The following is an 18,200-nucleotide window of genomic DNA, read 5'->3' on the forward strand; positions in this document are numbered from 1 at the left end:
TAGACTGAATGAAGTCTGGTTGTGTCAACCCCCTCATTCAAATGTTCTAGGGCTTTCTTTGCTTTAGGATAAAGGTCTACCTTTCCTTCCAGCCTCACCTTCTGCCTCTTCCTCACCCCAGTGACCTCTGTGGCACTGTCTTTCCACTGTTACACATTATCCCCCCCCCTCCCCTGACCATGCCTGGTTAATTCCTGCTCATCCGTTAGATCTCTGCCATTGACTTACACAACCTTTGTCTGCTCTCTCCTCCCCCTAAATCAGCATCTCTCATAGTTCTACTTTGCATGCCTTAGGTGACTAGTATGAGTCAGTACTCTCTAACATTAATATCTGCTCTGGGATACAGGCTTTAGTGGATGCTCAGGGATTCTAGGGGTGTAGAACAGTCTTGTGTGGAGGCCCTGGTAAGGGAATGGGGAAGATAGATTTGTATGAGGCAAAACCTGGCAGCTACCAGGATAGGCTGATAGAGATCCTGAGCATGGGGGTGGAGTGAATCAGGAAATGTTTGGCATTTGAAATGGCCCGTCAACATGGATGGGGTTTTCAATTGTGGTGGGGGAGAAACACATCACAAGGCCACAACACATGGATGAAATGATATAAGCAGGAGTGGATTTGCCTAGAGATGTCCACATGGTAAATGGTGGGTGTTACTGTGAGATCTCAGCTCTGGCAGGGCCTTTACTGCCTTGTGGGTTGGTTCTCAAAGTGGAAGCTCATGGAGAGGTGCAAGATTTTGGATAATAATAAGGTTGGCCCTGTTCTCTAGGGAGGTAAAAATGGGGGTGGCTCTCAGGGAAAGTTTGGGGGAGTGAGACTAGAGTCCCAGGGCCATTTAGAATACTCTTCTAGCCCTACCTGTCAGACTTAGAGAAGTGTGTGTAGCTACTGAAAGGAGGCCACAGGACGAGGCCATCTGATAACTGTGGGGTTGGAACCTGGGCAGGTGGAAGGCTGCGTGTATCACTGACAGGACAAAAGAGAGGAGCAGAGAAGTGAGAGTCATGGGAGATGGATGGTGCTCGTTGTCATCTTACCCCTTATATTTCTCTATATATGTTCTTTTCTCCTTTTCCCAGTCTCAGAAGGAATGATTCTGACTTATCTTCCCACAGGGAGTTGTCTTTAGTGTCCATCTTGTGGCTCATGGAGTCTGGTTTAGAAGAGATTTCTGTGGTCCTGGGGATTTCAGTTTAGAGAGGAGTCCCTAGCTCTGACAGAGGAGGTCAACACAAGACTGGACATGTGCTCTGGCCTCCTTTGTAGCTCTTATACTAGGGACCAGTGTGGCCTAGGAATGATAGGAATAGAAAGGACTGTATACTTAACAACTTCAAAGATGTTGAAGGTGACTTATTGTGTGTCTGTGTATGTGTGAATGGGCTTGTAGTAGGGCTTCGTGCTCTTGCCTTCTTTCTCATGGCTGGCATTCTAGCATTTGAACCATACCGCTGCAGACTTTTCTACCTAGAGTGATCTTGAACTGCAACCCCCACAGTCCTCAGCCCTCTGAGTAGCTGGGATAACAGGTTTTGTAAGCCACTGGAAGCCATTGCTCATTTGATTGTTTGTTGAAGGAATAAACCAGGGAACTTCATTATGTTTTCTTGGAGCCAGATATTAATTTTTTTATTTTCTTCTAGGCATCTCTGGACCAAACAGTTGCTCCCGTGTTGGATGGCACCAGTTTGGGGGTATGCACAAGCCAATCTGTGGACAGAGGAAGCAGCCAGACGTACGGGAGCTCCCAGAACTTAGGAGAACAGGCCTTCCCCTCTGCAAACCCCAGTGACAGCAGGTGAGATTCAGGATGGTTGAACTCATTCGCTTTGGACCAAAGTTTTGATTGCTAGAAAACATTTGTGGGACTTGGGCAAGTCAGTCCTTACCTACAGCTGTATGATGGGACTTATGACCCATACTCTAACCTTCCTTGCTCACAGAATAGCTAGGAGGCTTTCCTCTAAGACATAGGAAGGTGTGAGATATCCTGCAGAAGCACAGGAAAGGGGGCCCAGACCTGTCTGTCTTGGTCACCAAACTGCCTGTGGCGTGCTTGCACAAGATAGCGTGCAATCAGTAAGGAAGTGAACAAACAGTGAATGAGTCACTCATTATGGCCAAAGGTGGCTGTTCTTTTCCTATTCTTTAGTGTCCAGAGAAGGATGATACCTGGGCCTTGTTTATTTTTAAAGGTGCCCCAGCTTTTTTTTAAAAAAAAAAAAAAGAAAGAAAAGCTTTAAATGAATCCATAATAACTGCACAGTTGTAGGGTAATGTGCTCTGGTCTTTAAAGCCATCATAAGTTTTGAGAGACTTTTTTTTTTTTTTTTTTGGTCAGTCATGGGGCTTGAACTCAGGGTCTAGGAATCTGTCCCTGAGCCATTTTTTTTTTTTTTTTTTTGTGGGTCATGTGGCACTGTCCCTGAACTCTTCAGCACAAAGCTACTTCCCTACCCTTGAGCCAAGCCTCACTTCTGTTTTCTAGAGGTTAATTGGAGATAAGAGTCTCAGGTACTTTTGTGCTGGCTGGCTTCAAATCTTGATCCTCAGATCTCAGCCTCCTGAGTAGATAGGATTACAGGCTTGAGCTACCTGAGCCCGCTTGTCCCTGAGCCTTTTTGCTTATTGCTGCTGCTCTACCAGTTGAGCCATAGTGCCATTTCCAGTTTTTGAGTGGTTAATTGGAGGTAAGAGTCTCACAGAAACTTTTCTAGTCTGGCTTTAAACCATGATCCTCAGATCACCTTTGGTGAGTAGCTAGGATTATAAGATGTGAGCCACTGACTGGGACCTGGCAGAGAAACTTCTTTTTTTAAGGTTCTTCTAGGATGTGCTTGCTTTAAAATAATTCTGTCCAATCTATTCTTGCTGTCCTTGACTAAATGATCTAAGAAATTGCTGCACTCCTTTCCCTGAGAGCAGACAATGCCATGTGTGTCCACACAGTCCCTGTCAGCTGTCACTTGGATTCCTTAACGTCATATATCCTATGCTGGTTTTACCTTTGGCTACACAGCAGAGCGCAGTCATTCTGGCCGGTAGAGATAATAATCAGTTCTGCCTGTGTATTCTTCCAGGCTCCTCTGCCCACTGTGCTTGGCTGTTATTTTGGTCTTCCTGTAGAGGAGCTCAGAGGGGTTGCCCAGTGCACAGGAAATAAGTGTCAATTTACTTCCTCATTGCTTGCAAGGTCGAGTAGCAACTTTTTAGAAGAAAAGAAAAAACATAGACTTCTTTTTTAAAGATTTTATTATTAACATTGATTTTTACATCATATTTCAAATGTCATGTTTAACAAATAAGTATTCAAGAAGGGATTCTCTATATACAATCATTGGCACATAGATTTTAGAACATAATTAAAATTAAGCTGAGGATGTATATGTCATAGATACATATCAATGTATATAACATTATGTCTATAGAGTATATAGCCCATCATAGATTTTTATGTCTATGTATTTATGTCTATATCTCCAAGACCATGTCAATAACCTTGGGTACCCAAATATTGAGTCATTGCTGTTGTACTGTTTGGATCTACTGTCCACATATTAAGGATACCATGTGCCTTTTGCTCCTTTGATCTTGACATATCACTGAACCTGATTCGCTCTAATTTCATCTACTTCCCAGCGAATGCCATTATTTTATCTTGTCTGTTGGCTATGTAGAATTCCATTGTGTGTGTGTGTGTGTGTGTGTGTATCACAATTTTTGTATCCATTCATCTGCAGTAGGGCAGCTGGGTTGTTTCTATCGCTTGACTCTTGTGAATAGTGCAGAGATGAACATGGCTGAGCAGGTGTCCTTATCATATCCTGGGTTATGATGCTCAGGATAGATGCCCAGGAGTGGTATGGCAAGATGGTAGGGAAGGTCTATTTTCAGTTCTTTAGGAAACCTCCATACTGCCTTCCAGAGTGGCTGAACTAGTTTACATTCCCACCAGCAGTGCAGCAGGGTTTCTCTTACTCCACAACCCTGCCGGCATTTGTCGTTGTCTGAGTTCAGAATATTGGCCATTCTAATTGGGGTAAGGTGGTATCTTAGGGTTGTTTTTATTTGCATTTCCTTTATGACCATGGATGATGAGCATTTTCTCTTATATATATTTTTTTTTTAATTTTTTTTTATTTTTTGCCAGTCCTAGGCTTGAGCTCAGGGCCTGAGCACTGTCCTTGGACTTTCTCAAGGCTAGAGCTCTACCACTTGAGCCTCAGCACCACTTCCGGCTTTTTTCTATGTATGTGGTACCGAAGAATTGAACCCGGGCCTTGGTGCACGCTAGGCAAGCACTCTACCACTAGGCCAAACTCTTGGCCCTCTCATATGTTTTTATACCATTTTAACCTCTTCTTTGGATAAGTCTCTCTTTAGTTACCTTGCCCATTTAGTGATTAGTTTGTTGGGTTTGGGGGGGATTAGTTTCTTGAGTTCCCTGTAGATAGTGGATATTAACCATTTGTCTATATTATCGGTAAATATCTTTTCCCAGTTGGTTGGCTGTCTTTCTACTTTAGTAACTATGTTTTTATCTGTGCAGAAACTTTTATTTTTAGATAGTCTCACTTGTTGAGTTCTCTCCAATCTGTTGTGACCCAGGGACTCTATTCAGAAAGAAAAACATAGTCTTTTAACCTGGAAGTAAGAAGACCAAAAATGACTGGACAAGCAGACTCAATGACTGAAAATAACAGGAAACTGATTTCATTTCAGGCCAAGGAAGTAGCATGATGTGGGGTTGGAGGTGGGGGTGGAGTGCACAGAAATGGGCTACATTTAGAGGAGTCTTTGAGGGTGTTCATGATGGGAGAACACCCTCTCATGCAAATACATGGATTCAGTAAAGACTTGGTATTAGGAGGAAATAAACTTCATGGGTCTTTAAAGGCTTTTTCTAACCCCGAGGTTCTGGCATTTATTTATTTATTTATTTATTTATTATGTGATGTTGGAGATCAAACCTAGGGCTTTGTGCATATTAGGCAGGTGCTGTACCAGTGAGCCACACCCATAATATTACAGAAGAGTGTGAGATGGAGGAAAGAGAGATTCTAAGGAGCTTGAGGGGCTTCTGGTCAAGCCTAGGGCAAACCAGTTTGGATGGACCGTTGAACTGCTGAGTATTAAGCGCGTGCGCGCGTGTGTGTGTGTGTGTGTGTGTGTTTTGAGGCAGATGGGCCTGGAACTGGAGATCCTGTTACTTCAGTGGCCTAAGGGCGGAATTGACTTGAGCATGTTCCCAGGTACTATCATATGACCAAGAACAAACTAGAGCAATAGAAGGTAGAAAGCTCTGTGTGGCTAACCTGAATTCTAATCCAGATCCTGATGTTTCTCTTCCCAGCTTTTTGACCTTCACCAGCTCCTTGAACTTACCTGATTTGTTGCAGTGTTTAGCCTTGCTTACCATTTGGGGCTCTATGGCTAGACTGCCCATCCTGGACTATTACACACATTAGCCTCAGAACAACATTGAAAAAGAGGAATAGCATCATTCTCACATTTCAGATGAGGAAATAGGCTGTTAAAAAGCCAGAGGTGCCAGGTGCTGGTGGCTCACACCTGGGATCCTAGCTACTCAGAAGGCTGAGATCTGAGGATCATAGTTCAAAGCCATCCTGGGCATGAAAGTCTATCAGACTTTTATCTCCAATTAACCACCAGAAAACTGAAAGTGGCGCTGTGGCTCCAAGTGGTAGAGCGCTAACCTTGGCTGAAGAGCTCAGGGACAATACCCAGGCCCAGAGTTCAAGCCCTACAGCTGACCATAAGCAAACAAACAAAAAAACAACCTGAGGTCATTTTGGGGTGAGTGAGGATACTAAGATTCTAGCCTCCATGCTTTGGGTCAAGACTGACAAACTGACATGTGAAAGGACATCAGGCTAAAATCCAAGAGCAGTGCAAGGAGAAAATTCCTGAGCTTGAAGCATATTATTAAAAGAGAGAGATGCTTATTCAGGGTGGGTGAATTTAGGTAAGAACCTACTTTGTATTGGGCTTTTTTTTTTTTTTTTTTTTTTTTTTTTTTTTTGCCAGTCCTGGGCTTGAGCTCAGGGCCTGAGCACTGTCCTTGGACTTTCTCAAGGCTAGAGCTCTACCACTTGAGCCTCAGCACCACTTCTGGCTTTTTTCTATGTATGTGGTACCGAGGAATCAAACCCGGGTCTTCATGCATGCTAGGCAAGCACTTTAACCACTAGGCCAAACTCCCGGCCAGGGCTTTTTTTTTTTTTTTTTCTTTCGTGGGTCATGGGGCTTGAACTTGGCCTGGGCACTGTCCCTGAGCACTTTGGCTCAAGGCTACCGACTACCCCATGAGCCAAGTCCCACTTCCCATTTTCTAGAGGTTAATTGGAGATGAGAGTCCCAGGTCCTTTTTTGTGCCTGGGCTGGCTATGAACCTTGATCCTCAGATCTTAGCCTTCTGTGTAGCTAGGATTATAGGCGTGAGCCACCTTGCCTGGCTTTTTTTAAAAGTAGAAAACCACTTGTGAAATGCTGACTGTGTGTGTACCCTATTTTTTGTGTCCTTCTGTGCTACAGCTCTCAGCAGCAGGCGACAAGCTGTTTAACGTCATCCTCCACTCTAGTGGAGATCCTGGAAGCCATGAAACACCCCTCGTAAGTGGCTCATCACATTATACGTGTGGTATAGAGGCAGGCCTTCAAGGCCTAAGCCACAGCAATATTCAGGTAGTATAGCTGGGTGGAGCCCTACTTAGCTCTGCTGTTCACCAGCTGTGGCAAGTTATTCTTTTTTTTTCCTTTCTTTCTTTTTTTCTTTTTTTCCTTTCTTTCTTTTCTTCTTTTTTTTTTTGCGGGGGGGGGGGGGGGGTTGGGGTTTGGTTGTGGGGCTTGAACCTGGGCTCTGGGCACTATCCCTGACCACTTTTACTCAAAGCTAGAGCTCTACCACTTTGAGCCACAGCATCACTGTGGTTCATTGGTGATAAGAGTCACAGACTTTCCTGCCAAGGTTGTCTTTGAACTGCTATCTTCATATCTTAGCCTCCTGTGTAGCTAGGATTGTAGGCATGAGCCACCAACGCTTGGCCCTGGTGGGGATTTCTCTTGGTCTAGGAATTGCTTTCTGGGTTTGGTCACTTCAGATACTAAATGCTTTTTCTTTCTACTTGTGGCCACTGGGAACACACAAACCCCGCTCACTGTGTTGGAACCCAGGACAGGAGTCCAGCTTCTCTCTGAACAGAAAGGCCTCTCACCATGCTGCTTCGTCAGTGCCGAGGGGGTGCATTGGCTGATGAACAACGTGGAGGGGGTGCAGACACAGGCCATGGCTATCGACGTCATGCAGGTGAGGCAGCAGGTGGGCCCTCCGAACTGCATGCTCTAGTTCTTGGGAAACCAGGACCTGACTTGGAAATAGTTAGCTTTTCCAGTAACAAGATTTATCTTTGGGGCCGGGAGTTTGGCCTAGTGGTTAAAGTGCTTGCCTAGCATGCACGAAGACCCGGGTTCAATTCCTCGGTACCACATACATAGAAAAAAAGCCGGAAGTGGTGCTGAGGCTCAAGTGGTAGAGCTCTAGCCTTGAGAAAGTCCAAGGACAGTGCTCAGGCCCTGAGCTCAAGCCCAGGACTGGCAAAAAAAAAAAAAAAAAAAAAAAAATTATCTTTGGAGTGAAATCTGTTTTTTTTTTTTTTTTTTCTTTCCAGTTCTGGACCTTGAACTCAGGGTCTGAGCACTGTCCTTGAGCTTTCTCAAAGGCTAGAGCTCTGCCCCTTGAGCCACAGCGCCACTTTTGGCTTTTTTTAATGTATGTGGTACCAAGGAATAGGCCAAACTCCCAACCCCCAGAATCTGTTTTTAATAAGTGTGAGGCCTATCTGAAATGTATAAAGGTCAGATCTTGTTTGGCAAAATACTCTAAAGACCTTAGAACTGGATTTGGTGATAAAAGCTTCTAATGCCAGCACTCAGGAAGTAGAGGTGGGAAGACTGAGGCCAGCCTGGGCAACACAGATTCTGTCTCGGGCTGGGAGTGTGGCCTAGTGGTAGAGTGCACATCTAGCATGCACCAAGTTCTGGGTTCAATTCCTCAGTGCCACATATAGAAAAGATAGAAGTAGTGGTATGGCTCAAGTGGTAGAGCGTTAGCCTTGAGAAAGCTCAAACACAGTGCCCAGGCCTTGAGTTCAAACCCCAGGTCTGGAAGAAATAAAAGATTCCAAACTTTTTTTTTTTTGACAGTCCTGGGTTTGAGTTCAGGGCCTGATCACTGTCCTTGGGCTTTCTCAAGGCTAGAGCTCTACCACTTGAGCCTCAGTGCCACTTCTGGTTTTATTCTATGTATGTGGTACCAAGGAATAGAACCTAGGTCTTTATGCATGCTAGGCAAGCACTCTACCACTAGGCCAAACTCCCAGCCCAAGATCCCAAACTCTTTAAAAGTCTGCCATAATTTACTAGAACTGAAATATTTTGGACAGAATCTGCAGTTTTTCTCCCCACTTTAGTGTGCGTGGGGGGGGGGGTGTGTGTGCACATCCTTGTGTTGCTCCTGAGGCTTGAACTCAGGGCCTTGGTGCTGACTCTTACTTTTTTGTTTTGCTCAAGGATATTGCTCTACCACTTGAGCCATAGCTCTGATTCTGACTTTTAGGTAGTTCATTAGACATAAAGAGTCTCACGGAAGCTGAACATCAGTGGTTCATGCCTATGATCCTGGCTACTCAGGAGGCTGAGATCTGAGGACTGTGGTTTGAAGCCAGTTGGAGCAGGAAAGCCCATGAGACTCTTACCTCCAGTGAACTACCAAAAAGCCAGAAGTAGAGTTGTGGTTCAAGGGGTAAAGTGCTAACCTAGAGCAAAACTCAAGGATAATGCCCATCACCTGTGTTTAAACACCCATACCAGCACACAAAGAATAACTAAAATTGTAGGGTGCCAGTGGTTAAAGCCTGCAATCCTAGGAGGCTGAGATCTGAGGATTGCCATTCAAAGCTATCCCAGGTAGGAAAGTGTATGAGACTCTTACTTCCAGTAAACTACTCAGCAAAAGCCAGAAGTAGTGCTGTGGCTTAAATAGTGAAGTACTAACCTGAGCACAGAGAGGCTCAGGGATAAGCTGTAGACCCTGAGTTCAAGCCCCAGGACAGGCAAAAAAATAATAAAATAAAATAAAATGGTATGATATTTGCATGAAACTTAGACATGACTCTCATATACTTTAAATAAATAATCTCCAGATTCCTTACAATACTTAATGTAACTGCTGTGGAACTAGTTATTATGCTGTATTTTAGGGAATCATGACAAGAAAAAAGACTCCATACATATTTAGTAGTGCAACTTTTTCTTTCCAAATATTTTTGATCTATGACTGGTTGAATCCACAGATACAGAGAGGCAAATGTATATACAAGATTCAATTCTGTCTGTGGTGTTAGGCATCTTTGGGGGGTCTTGGCACCTATTCCCTTTGAATAGAAGTTTTGTTTTTGGTTTTGTTTTCCCCCAGTCCTGGGGCTTGAACTCAGGCCTGGACATTGTCCTTGGGCTTTTTCAAGGTTAGCACTCTACCACTTGAGCCACAGCACCACTTTAGGCTTTTTCTGTGTATGTGGTACTGGCAAATTGGACCCAGGGTTTTGTGCATGCTAGGCAAGCACTCTACCAATTGGTTATGCTCCCGGACCTAGAAGGGTTCTATTATAAAGTTTGTTAAGTTTGTTAAACCAGATGATGGTCCACCCAGATATTGTTTATACTTTGCTATATGTATGAAATGTTTGATTGTAATAGCATGTATTAGCATTTTGCTGTAATCTAAACCAGACAAATTGCATAGTGCATTCTTTTTTTCCTTCTCTTTTTTTCTTTTTGCCAGTCCTGGGGCTTGAACTCAGGACCTGGGCACTGTCCTTGGGATTTCTCAAGACTGGTGCTCTACCACTTGGACCACAGCACCACTTCTGGCTTTTTCTGTGTGTGTGCTACCAAGGAATCAAACCCAGGGTTTCATGCATGCTAGACAAGCCTTGCATAATGCATTCTTGTAGACTCCACTGTGCAACCCAGCCTGACCCTCTGTGGCTGTACTTAGATGGCCCTTTGGGTGAGTTTCAGAGTTCCATTGTCGTTCCTAGAAAATGCTGGAAGAGCAGCTCATCGCGCATGCATCTGGTGAAGCCTGGCGAACCTTCATCTATGGCTTCTACTTCTACAAGATAGTGATGGACAGAGAGCCGGACCGAGGTCAGAGCCAAGGCAAATGCATTTGCCCCAGGGGAGGGTTTCCCTGGTGACTGTGGATAAAGAACCTGTGGGTCTGTAGGTCTGTTTGGGTTTTTGCTTGCTTGCTTTTGGTGGAGGGAAAGGGGTGCTAAGAATTGAACCCAGAGCCTTGAGCATGCTAGGAAAGCACTTCTTATTTTTGTATTTCTAGGGATCAAACCCAAAGCCTTACACATACCATGCAAGATGCAAGTACTCACAACTGAGCCACACCCCCTAGCCTTAAAAAAAAAAAAAAGTGGAAAAGTAATCCCCAAGGGGTTAGTGATGCATGGCTCAGCTGGTAGAGTGTTGGCCAGTGAGTGAAAGAAAGCATCAGGTACCAAGTCTGAGTCCCAGTTTTTGACCCACAAAGAAAAGAACAGAAAGATAATTCCTAGAAAGGAACATTTTCTGGCATGCTCAGAACTAGCTTCATAGTCAGGAGGCAACCAGGGCTCAGAGCAGTCTCTAGGACACACAGGGACCACAGCTGGACCATCATTTCTAGGCTGCAGGCAGGTGGCCCCTCCACTCCTGGATCTGAGGAATTATACAAGAGATGATATAGCTCATGTGCTCTGTCATCCAGAAATGTGACAGACGTGGATCTATGTGGGATTCTTTTCCCTGTAGCCATTAGTGTATCCATTGATGCCTTTCAGGGAAATTAAAAATTACATACTCTTCATATTAAGAGCAGGAAATTGAGGATAAAGTATTTTTTTAAGGGCTGGGAGTTTGGCCTAGTGGTTAAAGTGCTTGCCTAGCATGCATGAAGACCCGGGTTCAATTCCTTGGTACCACATACATAGAGAAAAGCTAGAAGTGGTGCTGAGGCTCAAGTGGTAGAGCTCTAGCCTTCAGAAAAGTCCAAGGACAGTGCTCAGGCCCTGAGCTCAAGCCCAGGACTGGCAAAAAAAAAAAAAAAAAGTTTTTTTAATTGAACTAAATTTCACATAACAAGATTAGCCATTCAAAGGGACATTTAGTGTATTTGTGAGTGTTGTGTTAACAGCACCACTGTATTCAGATCATTTTTATCACCTCAAAACGAGCCCCTTAACCCAATCACTTCTGAGCTCTTCCTCATCTTCTGTACCTAAGCAGCTTTTGGTCTCTAAAGATTCATATCCTCTGACCATCTCATACAAGTGGAGTCGAATAATGGGTGGCCTTTCATGTGCAGTTTCTTTTACTACACATGTTTTCAAGGTTCATCTATATTGTTGCATGGGTCAGTAAGAATGTTAGCATTCACAATAAGGATCCTTCATTCCCCTCTGCTTCCCCCAGTGGCCATGCAGCAGCCCGCTGCCACCTGGCACACGGCAGGGGTAGACGACTTTGCCAGCTTCCAGCGCAAGTGGTTTGAGGTGGCCTTTGTGGCTGAAGAACTCTTACACTCAGAGATTCCCGCCTTCCTCTTGCCTTGGCTCCCCAGCCGGCCAGCCTCCTATGCAAGCAGGCACAGCTCCTTCAGCCGCAGTTTTGGAGGACGTAGCCAGGCAGCTGCACTTCTAGGTACGTGTCTGCCCTGCCTTGGGTCTGGAGATGTATTTGATAGGTAACTGGGAGAGGGTGGTGGCCAACCAAAAGAATGGACCAGGATTACAACCACTATGACTGTCAAACTGTACCTGTTGGTGCTGTGGGTTCCAGTGTTCTCTTCCACTGGCTGAGTGGATCCCCCTTTATTATTGTCCCAACCAGTTGACAGTATTTAGCATCTCTCAGATCAGGAAAGAATAGGAAGATTTCTACTTTTTCCAAACAAGTCTCAGGATTCAGGGGATATAATTGGTGCTCAGTGCATGTTTAGTTCCTCAGGGGCCTTTCTATATTATTCTAGCATCCTGTGTTCTCAGAAGAAGAAAGAGCCTAAAAGGTCATCCATCCCGGACACTGGCTAAGCCTGAGTCTCCCCCTTCATCTCTTCCTCCCAGGTCGGCTTGCTGAATTGAGAGATGTGAACTGAAAGTCTTTCCCTCTTTCTGTGAATGTCAAGTGACCCTTGAATTGCAAATGAGACTCACCAATGAGCTGAAATGTGGGAGTCTTTTTGAAAATACACACTCTGGGGGCCGGGAGTTTGTCTTAGTGGTAGAGTGCTTGCCTAGCATGCATGAAGACGTGGCTTTGATTCCTCAGTACTAAATACATAGAAAAAAGCCAGAAGTGGTGTTGTGGCCCAAGTGGTAGAGCTCTAGTCTTGAGAAAACCTAAGGACAATGCTCAGGACCTGAGTTCAAGCCCCAAGACTGGCCCAAAAAAAAAAAATTTTAAAAAGTGGAGAGGGCAGGAAAAGAGCCACAGGGTGCAGTGTCTTCTGCCCTTGACTAAGCCTGGGAGACATTGAAGCAAGTGTCAGGCCAATGTGAAGTTAGGGGCTGTTTTTAAACCTGGAGGACAAATAAATGGTCAGAGGTGGCTCAATAGGACAGGTGCCCTATCCTGGCCCCTGGCTCCTCCTATGCTTTTAATGATGTCATTTCTGGCTGTTCCAGCCCTGCCTGAAGTGACATTGCTAGTAAAAGCATCAGTGTCAGGTTTCTGAGTGTTGATAAGTCAGGCACTGTACCAAGCCGAAAAAGACCTGATGTCATCTTCATCTCAGTCCATCAACAGGACCACTAGACTTACGCCTTAAAAATCTGGAGACTGATTCTCAGTTGGTCTGATGCTCTGCACCTGGAGTTTAGTCTCAGGAGAACCTGGCCCTAAAGCCTGAGCTCTAACCATACTGTACCTTGACTGGTCAGGACTTAGGTGATTCACACAATAGCCAGTCAGGAACAACTAACTGCTTCCCTTGGTGATGGAAGACAGTCAGGTCCCAGCCCTTGCTATAAAAGTATGCCTGTCTTGGTATGGCTTCTCTTCTCTGTCTACTACCTTGCTTGTCTTTCCTGCACTTCCATCTAAGTCCTGGATTCAGCCACTGGCATCCCCACCAGGGTCTCCAGCCAGTTGACCTTGTTTCCATCATCTTTCTAGTCTCCATCACACACAGTGGGTCTGCACTTGCCTTACCATGCAACTTTAAGCCACTAAACCTCTAACTGCAGCTCCCCAACCCCATCCTTGGTGTTCTCTGTCCCTGAGAAAATAGAAGCTATTAGAAGTAAATTCCCAGCTGGGCATTAGTAGCTCATGACTATGATCCTAGAGACTCAGAAGGCTGAGATTTGAGAATCCCCATTCAAATCCAGCCCAGGCAAGAAAGTCCATGAGACTCTTATCCCCAATTAACTACCAGAAAACCAGAAATGGTGCTGTGATTCAAAGTGATAGAGTACTAGCCTTGAGCACAAAAGCTCAGAGATAATGGTAGGCCCCATGACTGACCACCCCCCCCCCCCCAAAAAAAAGTAAATTCCCATCTGCTCTCACCAGTAGCTGTGTGGTAAAGTGAGGAAGGGAGTCCTGAGGTTTTCTGGGGCATTGTTCCCCCTTCCCCCAGATACTTTCAGGGGCTCCCTCATTCACTCCTAGTTTTCCTCTGAGGTCATATGTAAGATCTTCCCTAGTCCTGTTCCACCCACCACCCCCTCAACCCTCACCCCCTCTGGGTTGCTGACACTTAGCTTCTTTGTTTCCTTTGCTCTTATCACTACCTGACATTCTGTTTGTACAGCCTGTGTGTTTTTCTACTTCCAGGAGGACTTAAGCTATGTGATGAACTTTTGTTTCATTCTCTGGCTGTCTCTGCACCTAGAGACTACTTGTCACCTAGTCAGCTTAATACATAGCTGCTAGATGTGTGAAAACACGAATGAACGTGGTTCAGCAGAACTGGGGAAATTGAATGGGAACATTAGGTCTGGAGTCAGCGAACTTTCCCTAAGCAATCAACTGAGAGGCAGTAGTTCTGCCATTTCATTCTGTTGACCCTACTTGTCCAGGAACAAACAGTCTACCCATCACCTAGAGTCACTGTGCTCACTTCACCCTCCAGACAAGGCACATGTCCCCGAGGCCTGGACACAGTCCCAGCTTATTTGCTGTGCTCACTCCTTACTTTTTCTAGAAAAGTGCTTCAAGTTTGCATCATTGTGTATTTCTCAAGTTTGTCTGTACAAACTCCTTTTCAAAATCCCCTCCTTTGGTGGTTGGTCAAACCTATTGACTATCTTTTGTTCAACATCAGAGGCCAGGGATGGGGGTTTGGCCTATTGGTAAAATGTTTACCTAATATGCATGAAGACCCGGGTTCAATTCCTTGGTACTACATACATAGAAAAAGCCAGAAGTGGCCTTGAGAAAGCCCAAGGACAGTGCTCAGGCCCTGAGCTCAAGCCCAGGGCTGGACAAAGAAAAAAAAAAAAAAAGATCAGAGGTCATTCTTTCTTAGCTTAGCTCTCAGTGTTGAAAGAATAGTCTGCAGAATAATAAGTTATGGCTGGGTGTGCTCTTGGCTCACATCTGTAATCCTACTCAGAAGGCTGAGATCTGAGGATTCAGAAAAGTCTGTGAGATTCTCCAATAAATTACTTAGAAAAAGCCAGAAATGCTGCTATAGCTCCAAGTGATAGAGCACTAACCTTGAACCAGAGAGGTCAATACCCAGGCCCTAAGTTCAAGCTCCAAGACTGGCAAAAAAAAAAGTCACATATTCAAAAATGAGAGGAAGAAGAGGAGGGGGGAGGATTTTCAACCCTAGTGGGTAATTTTTATGAACCAGTGTTCTCCACCTGGGGTCCTGTGTCCAGGCCTTGGGGGGCGGGGGTCAGTGAATCTAAAACTAGGCAGAATTTTATATAGAAATACATTTTACCAGAAAACATGCTGGCTTTTCGGTGTTTCCCATGGTTATTAAAAAGAATTTCATTCTGTCACCTCTCCCACAGGATGTGGCTTTTTTCCCCCTTTTAAACCTAATGTGATCTTATTAAAGCTAATTTTATCCAGTGGCAATTTTCAGACCTTTCTATTAGAACATGCAATGTTTCTTCCCAGCATTCTATTTTGCTTTTTCTTATTTTTTTGGAGGTGGGGTGGGGAATAGTCTCACTATTGTAGCCCAGGCTGACCTTGAACTTGTAATCCTCTTGCCTTGTCCTCCTGAGTTTTGGGATTTCAGTGTATAACATCATACCTGGCTTCTTCCCAGTGTTTTCTCAGGTTAAAATAGAAGCTGTGAGCTGGGCACTGGTGGCTCACACCTGTAATTCTAGCTACTCAGGAGGCTGAGATATGCGGATCACAGTTCAAAGCCAGCCTGGGCATGGAAGTCTGTGAGACTTACCTCCAATTAACCACCAGAAAACCAGAAGTGTCATTGTGGCTCAACTTTGAGTTGAAAACTCAGGGACAGCACCCAGGCCCAATGTTCAAGCCCCATAACTGTCAAAACAAGTAGAGGCTGTGTCCCTAATTTGTGTGAGAGTTATTGTCTTTTTTTTGGGAGGGAGCTGGGGCTTGAACTTGCTTGAGCACTGTCTCTGAGCTCTCCAGCTCAAGGCTACTGCCCTACCCTTGAGCCAAGCCCCACTTCTCATTTTCTAGAAGTTAATCGGAGATAAGAGTCTCAGGTTCATTTGTGCCCCGGCTGGCTTTGAACCTTGATATTCAGATATGAGCCTCCTGAGTAGCTAGGATTACAGGCATGAGCCTCGGTGCCTGGCTTTTTTTTTAAGTTGGTCCTGTGGCTTGAACTCAGAGTCTGGGTGCTGTCCTTGAACTTTTTTGCTCAAGGCTAGCACTTTACCAATTGATTCACAGCTCCACTTCTGGCTTTTTGGTTGGATTACAGGAATGTGTCCCAGTACCCAGCTAAGTGCTATTATCTTTGAGTTAGGTGAACTTCCTAACCGTGGTGGCACATGCCTATAATCCCAGTGCTTGGGAGACCAAGGCATGAGGATTTCAAGGAGACCAGTGTGGACACATAGCAAATTTGAGGACAGACTAGACTATATACTAAGACACTGTCTTACAATAAAAACCAAAAAACAAACAACCCCCGCTCCAAAAAAAGAGAAAAAGCCAGGTGTCAGTGGTTTATGCCTGTTGTAATCCTAGCTTGTGACTTACACTGGGAGGAAGGCCTAACAGGCAGAGTGGGGAGACACAAAAGAGGATTGAGGAGAAACCTGGCAAGAGTTCTTTTGTTGTGTTGTTGTTGTTGTTGTTCATGGGGCTTGAACTCTGGGCCTGGGACTCTGGGGCATTGTCCCTGAGCTCTTCAGCTTAAGGCTAGTGTTATACCACTTAAACCACAGGGCTGCTTCCAGGTTTCTGGTAGTTAATTGGTGATAAGAATTTCATGGAGTTTCATGACCAGGCTGGATTTGAACCAGGATCCTCAGATCTTGGCCTCCTGAGTAGCTTGGATTATTAGCATGAGCCACTGGCACCCAGCTCCCAAGCAAGAGTTCTAAACCCTTCTCAGCCATTTCTTTCTTTCTTTCTCTCCCCCCCCACACACGCACGCGCGTGTGAATGTGCGCTAGTGAAGCAGCTGAGCTGCCATATCTCCAAAGAACTAGACCAGGAAAGGTAAGGCATCCCTGTGTTTTTAGTAACACAGGGGTCATGTGTGGCTAGTAAATGGCAGGCCTTAGATCATTCAACTCCACATGTAGAATTTTTCCCACTTTGCATCTTCTGGTTTTAAAAGATTGATTGGCAGTGCCCTGGCAGCTGCATATCAGGCTGGCCAGCCAGTTCCCTAGCTAACGCTCCTCTGCCTCCCAACAGTAGCTCACGAAGATTGCTGACTTGAGCACTGTTTTATCCTTGTCAGTGATATAAAGCCATTGAGAGCTTTTACCTGTCAACCCAAGAACTAAACCGGCTGTTTCTGTTTTAAAAAAAAATCATTAGAACTCATGGGGGGGGCAGGGTGGCCCATGGGAGAATGAGTGGCAGATCCTGGAAACTCTAGTTGTGATAAGTGTGCAGGCAGGCAGAGAGGCAGAGCAGAGCTGTCATCTTTTCTTCCTCCTCCTCCTCCTCCTCCTCCCCCTCCTCCTCCTCCTCCTCCTCCTCCTCCTCCTCCTCCTCCTCCTCCTCCTCCTCCTCCTCCTCCTCCTCCTCTTCTTCTTCTTCTTCTTCTTCTTCTTCTTCTTCTTCTTCTTCTTCTTCTTCTTCTTCTTCTTCTTCTTCTTCTCCTTTGTTCAAGGCTAATGCTCTACCACTTGAGCCATAGCTCAGCACCACTTTCGGCTTTCTGAGTGTATGGTACCAAGGAATTGAACCCAGGGCTTTGTGCATGCGAGCACTCTACCACTAGGCCAAACTCCTGGCTCCCAGCTATGACCTTTTTTAACTTCTTTATTTTTTGGTTTGGTTGGTTGTGGGGTTTGGATTCTGGGCCTGGGCACTGTCCCTGGGCTCTTCAGCTCAAGGCTACTGCCCTACCCCTAGAGCCACAGCACTACTTCCAATTTTCTAGAGGTTAATTGGAGATAAGTGTCTCATGGGCTGTGTTTGAACTACAATCCTTAGATCTCAGCCTCCCAAATAGCTAGGACTACAGGCGTGAACCACTGCACCTGTCTTTTTTTTTTTTCATTTCTGATCTTACTTTAGGCCTTTATTTCTGTCAGGAATTTGATTGACAGGTCTTGAAAATATCCCTATATTGTGCTAAGTAGGATTTCAAAGCAGGGATCCCAGATAGCACAAGCAAGTTTGGTACTGGCCTGGAAACCTTCAGCCACATGTGGTTAGGACATCTTCATGAGGTTTCATTTCTGGAGAAAAGATTGGAAAACTAATGCTTCCTATGTTGAAATCAGAAAAAGCAGACCTTCTATCTCACTCTGCAATAGGCTGTTTCTGTTTGTTGAGTCTCAGTGATACTGACCAAGAACCAACCTTCCCTGGGTGAATGAACACAAGGCTGAAGATTAAGGAGAGGTGGGCTGGGAATGTGACTTAGTGGGAAAGTGCTTGCCTAGCATGTATGAAGTCCTGGGTTTGATTCTTCAGTACCACAT

General features: G+C 45.1%; 1 protein-coding gene across 2 annotated transcripts in view; it reads left to right on the forward strand.

Moving 5' to 3' along the window:
* The window catches only part of Depdc5 (DEP domain containing 5, GATOR1 subcomplex subunit), a 116,551-nt gene that overhangs the window by 84,789 nt on the left and 13,562 nt on the right, over positions 1-18,200 (forward strand). For both annotated transcript variants that reach the window (XM_090320531.1, XM_090320530.1), the window contains 5 exons: positions 1,650-1,804; positions 6,562-6,639; positions 7,201-7,333; positions 10,128-10,236; positions 11,551-11,778. In XM_090320531.1, coding sequence (XP_090176657.1) covers positions 1,650-1,804; positions 6,562-6,639; positions 7,201-7,333; positions 10,128-10,236; positions 11,551-11,778 — 703 coding nt within the window. The remainder of the gene's footprint in view (positions 1-1,649; positions 1,805-6,561; positions 6,640-7,200; positions 7,334-10,127; positions 10,237-11,550; positions 11,779-18,200) is intronic.

The sequence above is a fragment of the Megascapheus bottae genome, chromosome 28 (genome assembly GCF_031878675.1).
Source record: "Megascapheus bottae isolate mThoBot1 chromosome 28, mThoBot2.hap1, whole genome shotgun sequence".
NCBI lineage: Eukaryota > Metazoa > Chordata > Mammalia > Rodentia > Geomyidae > Megascapheus > Megascapheus bottae.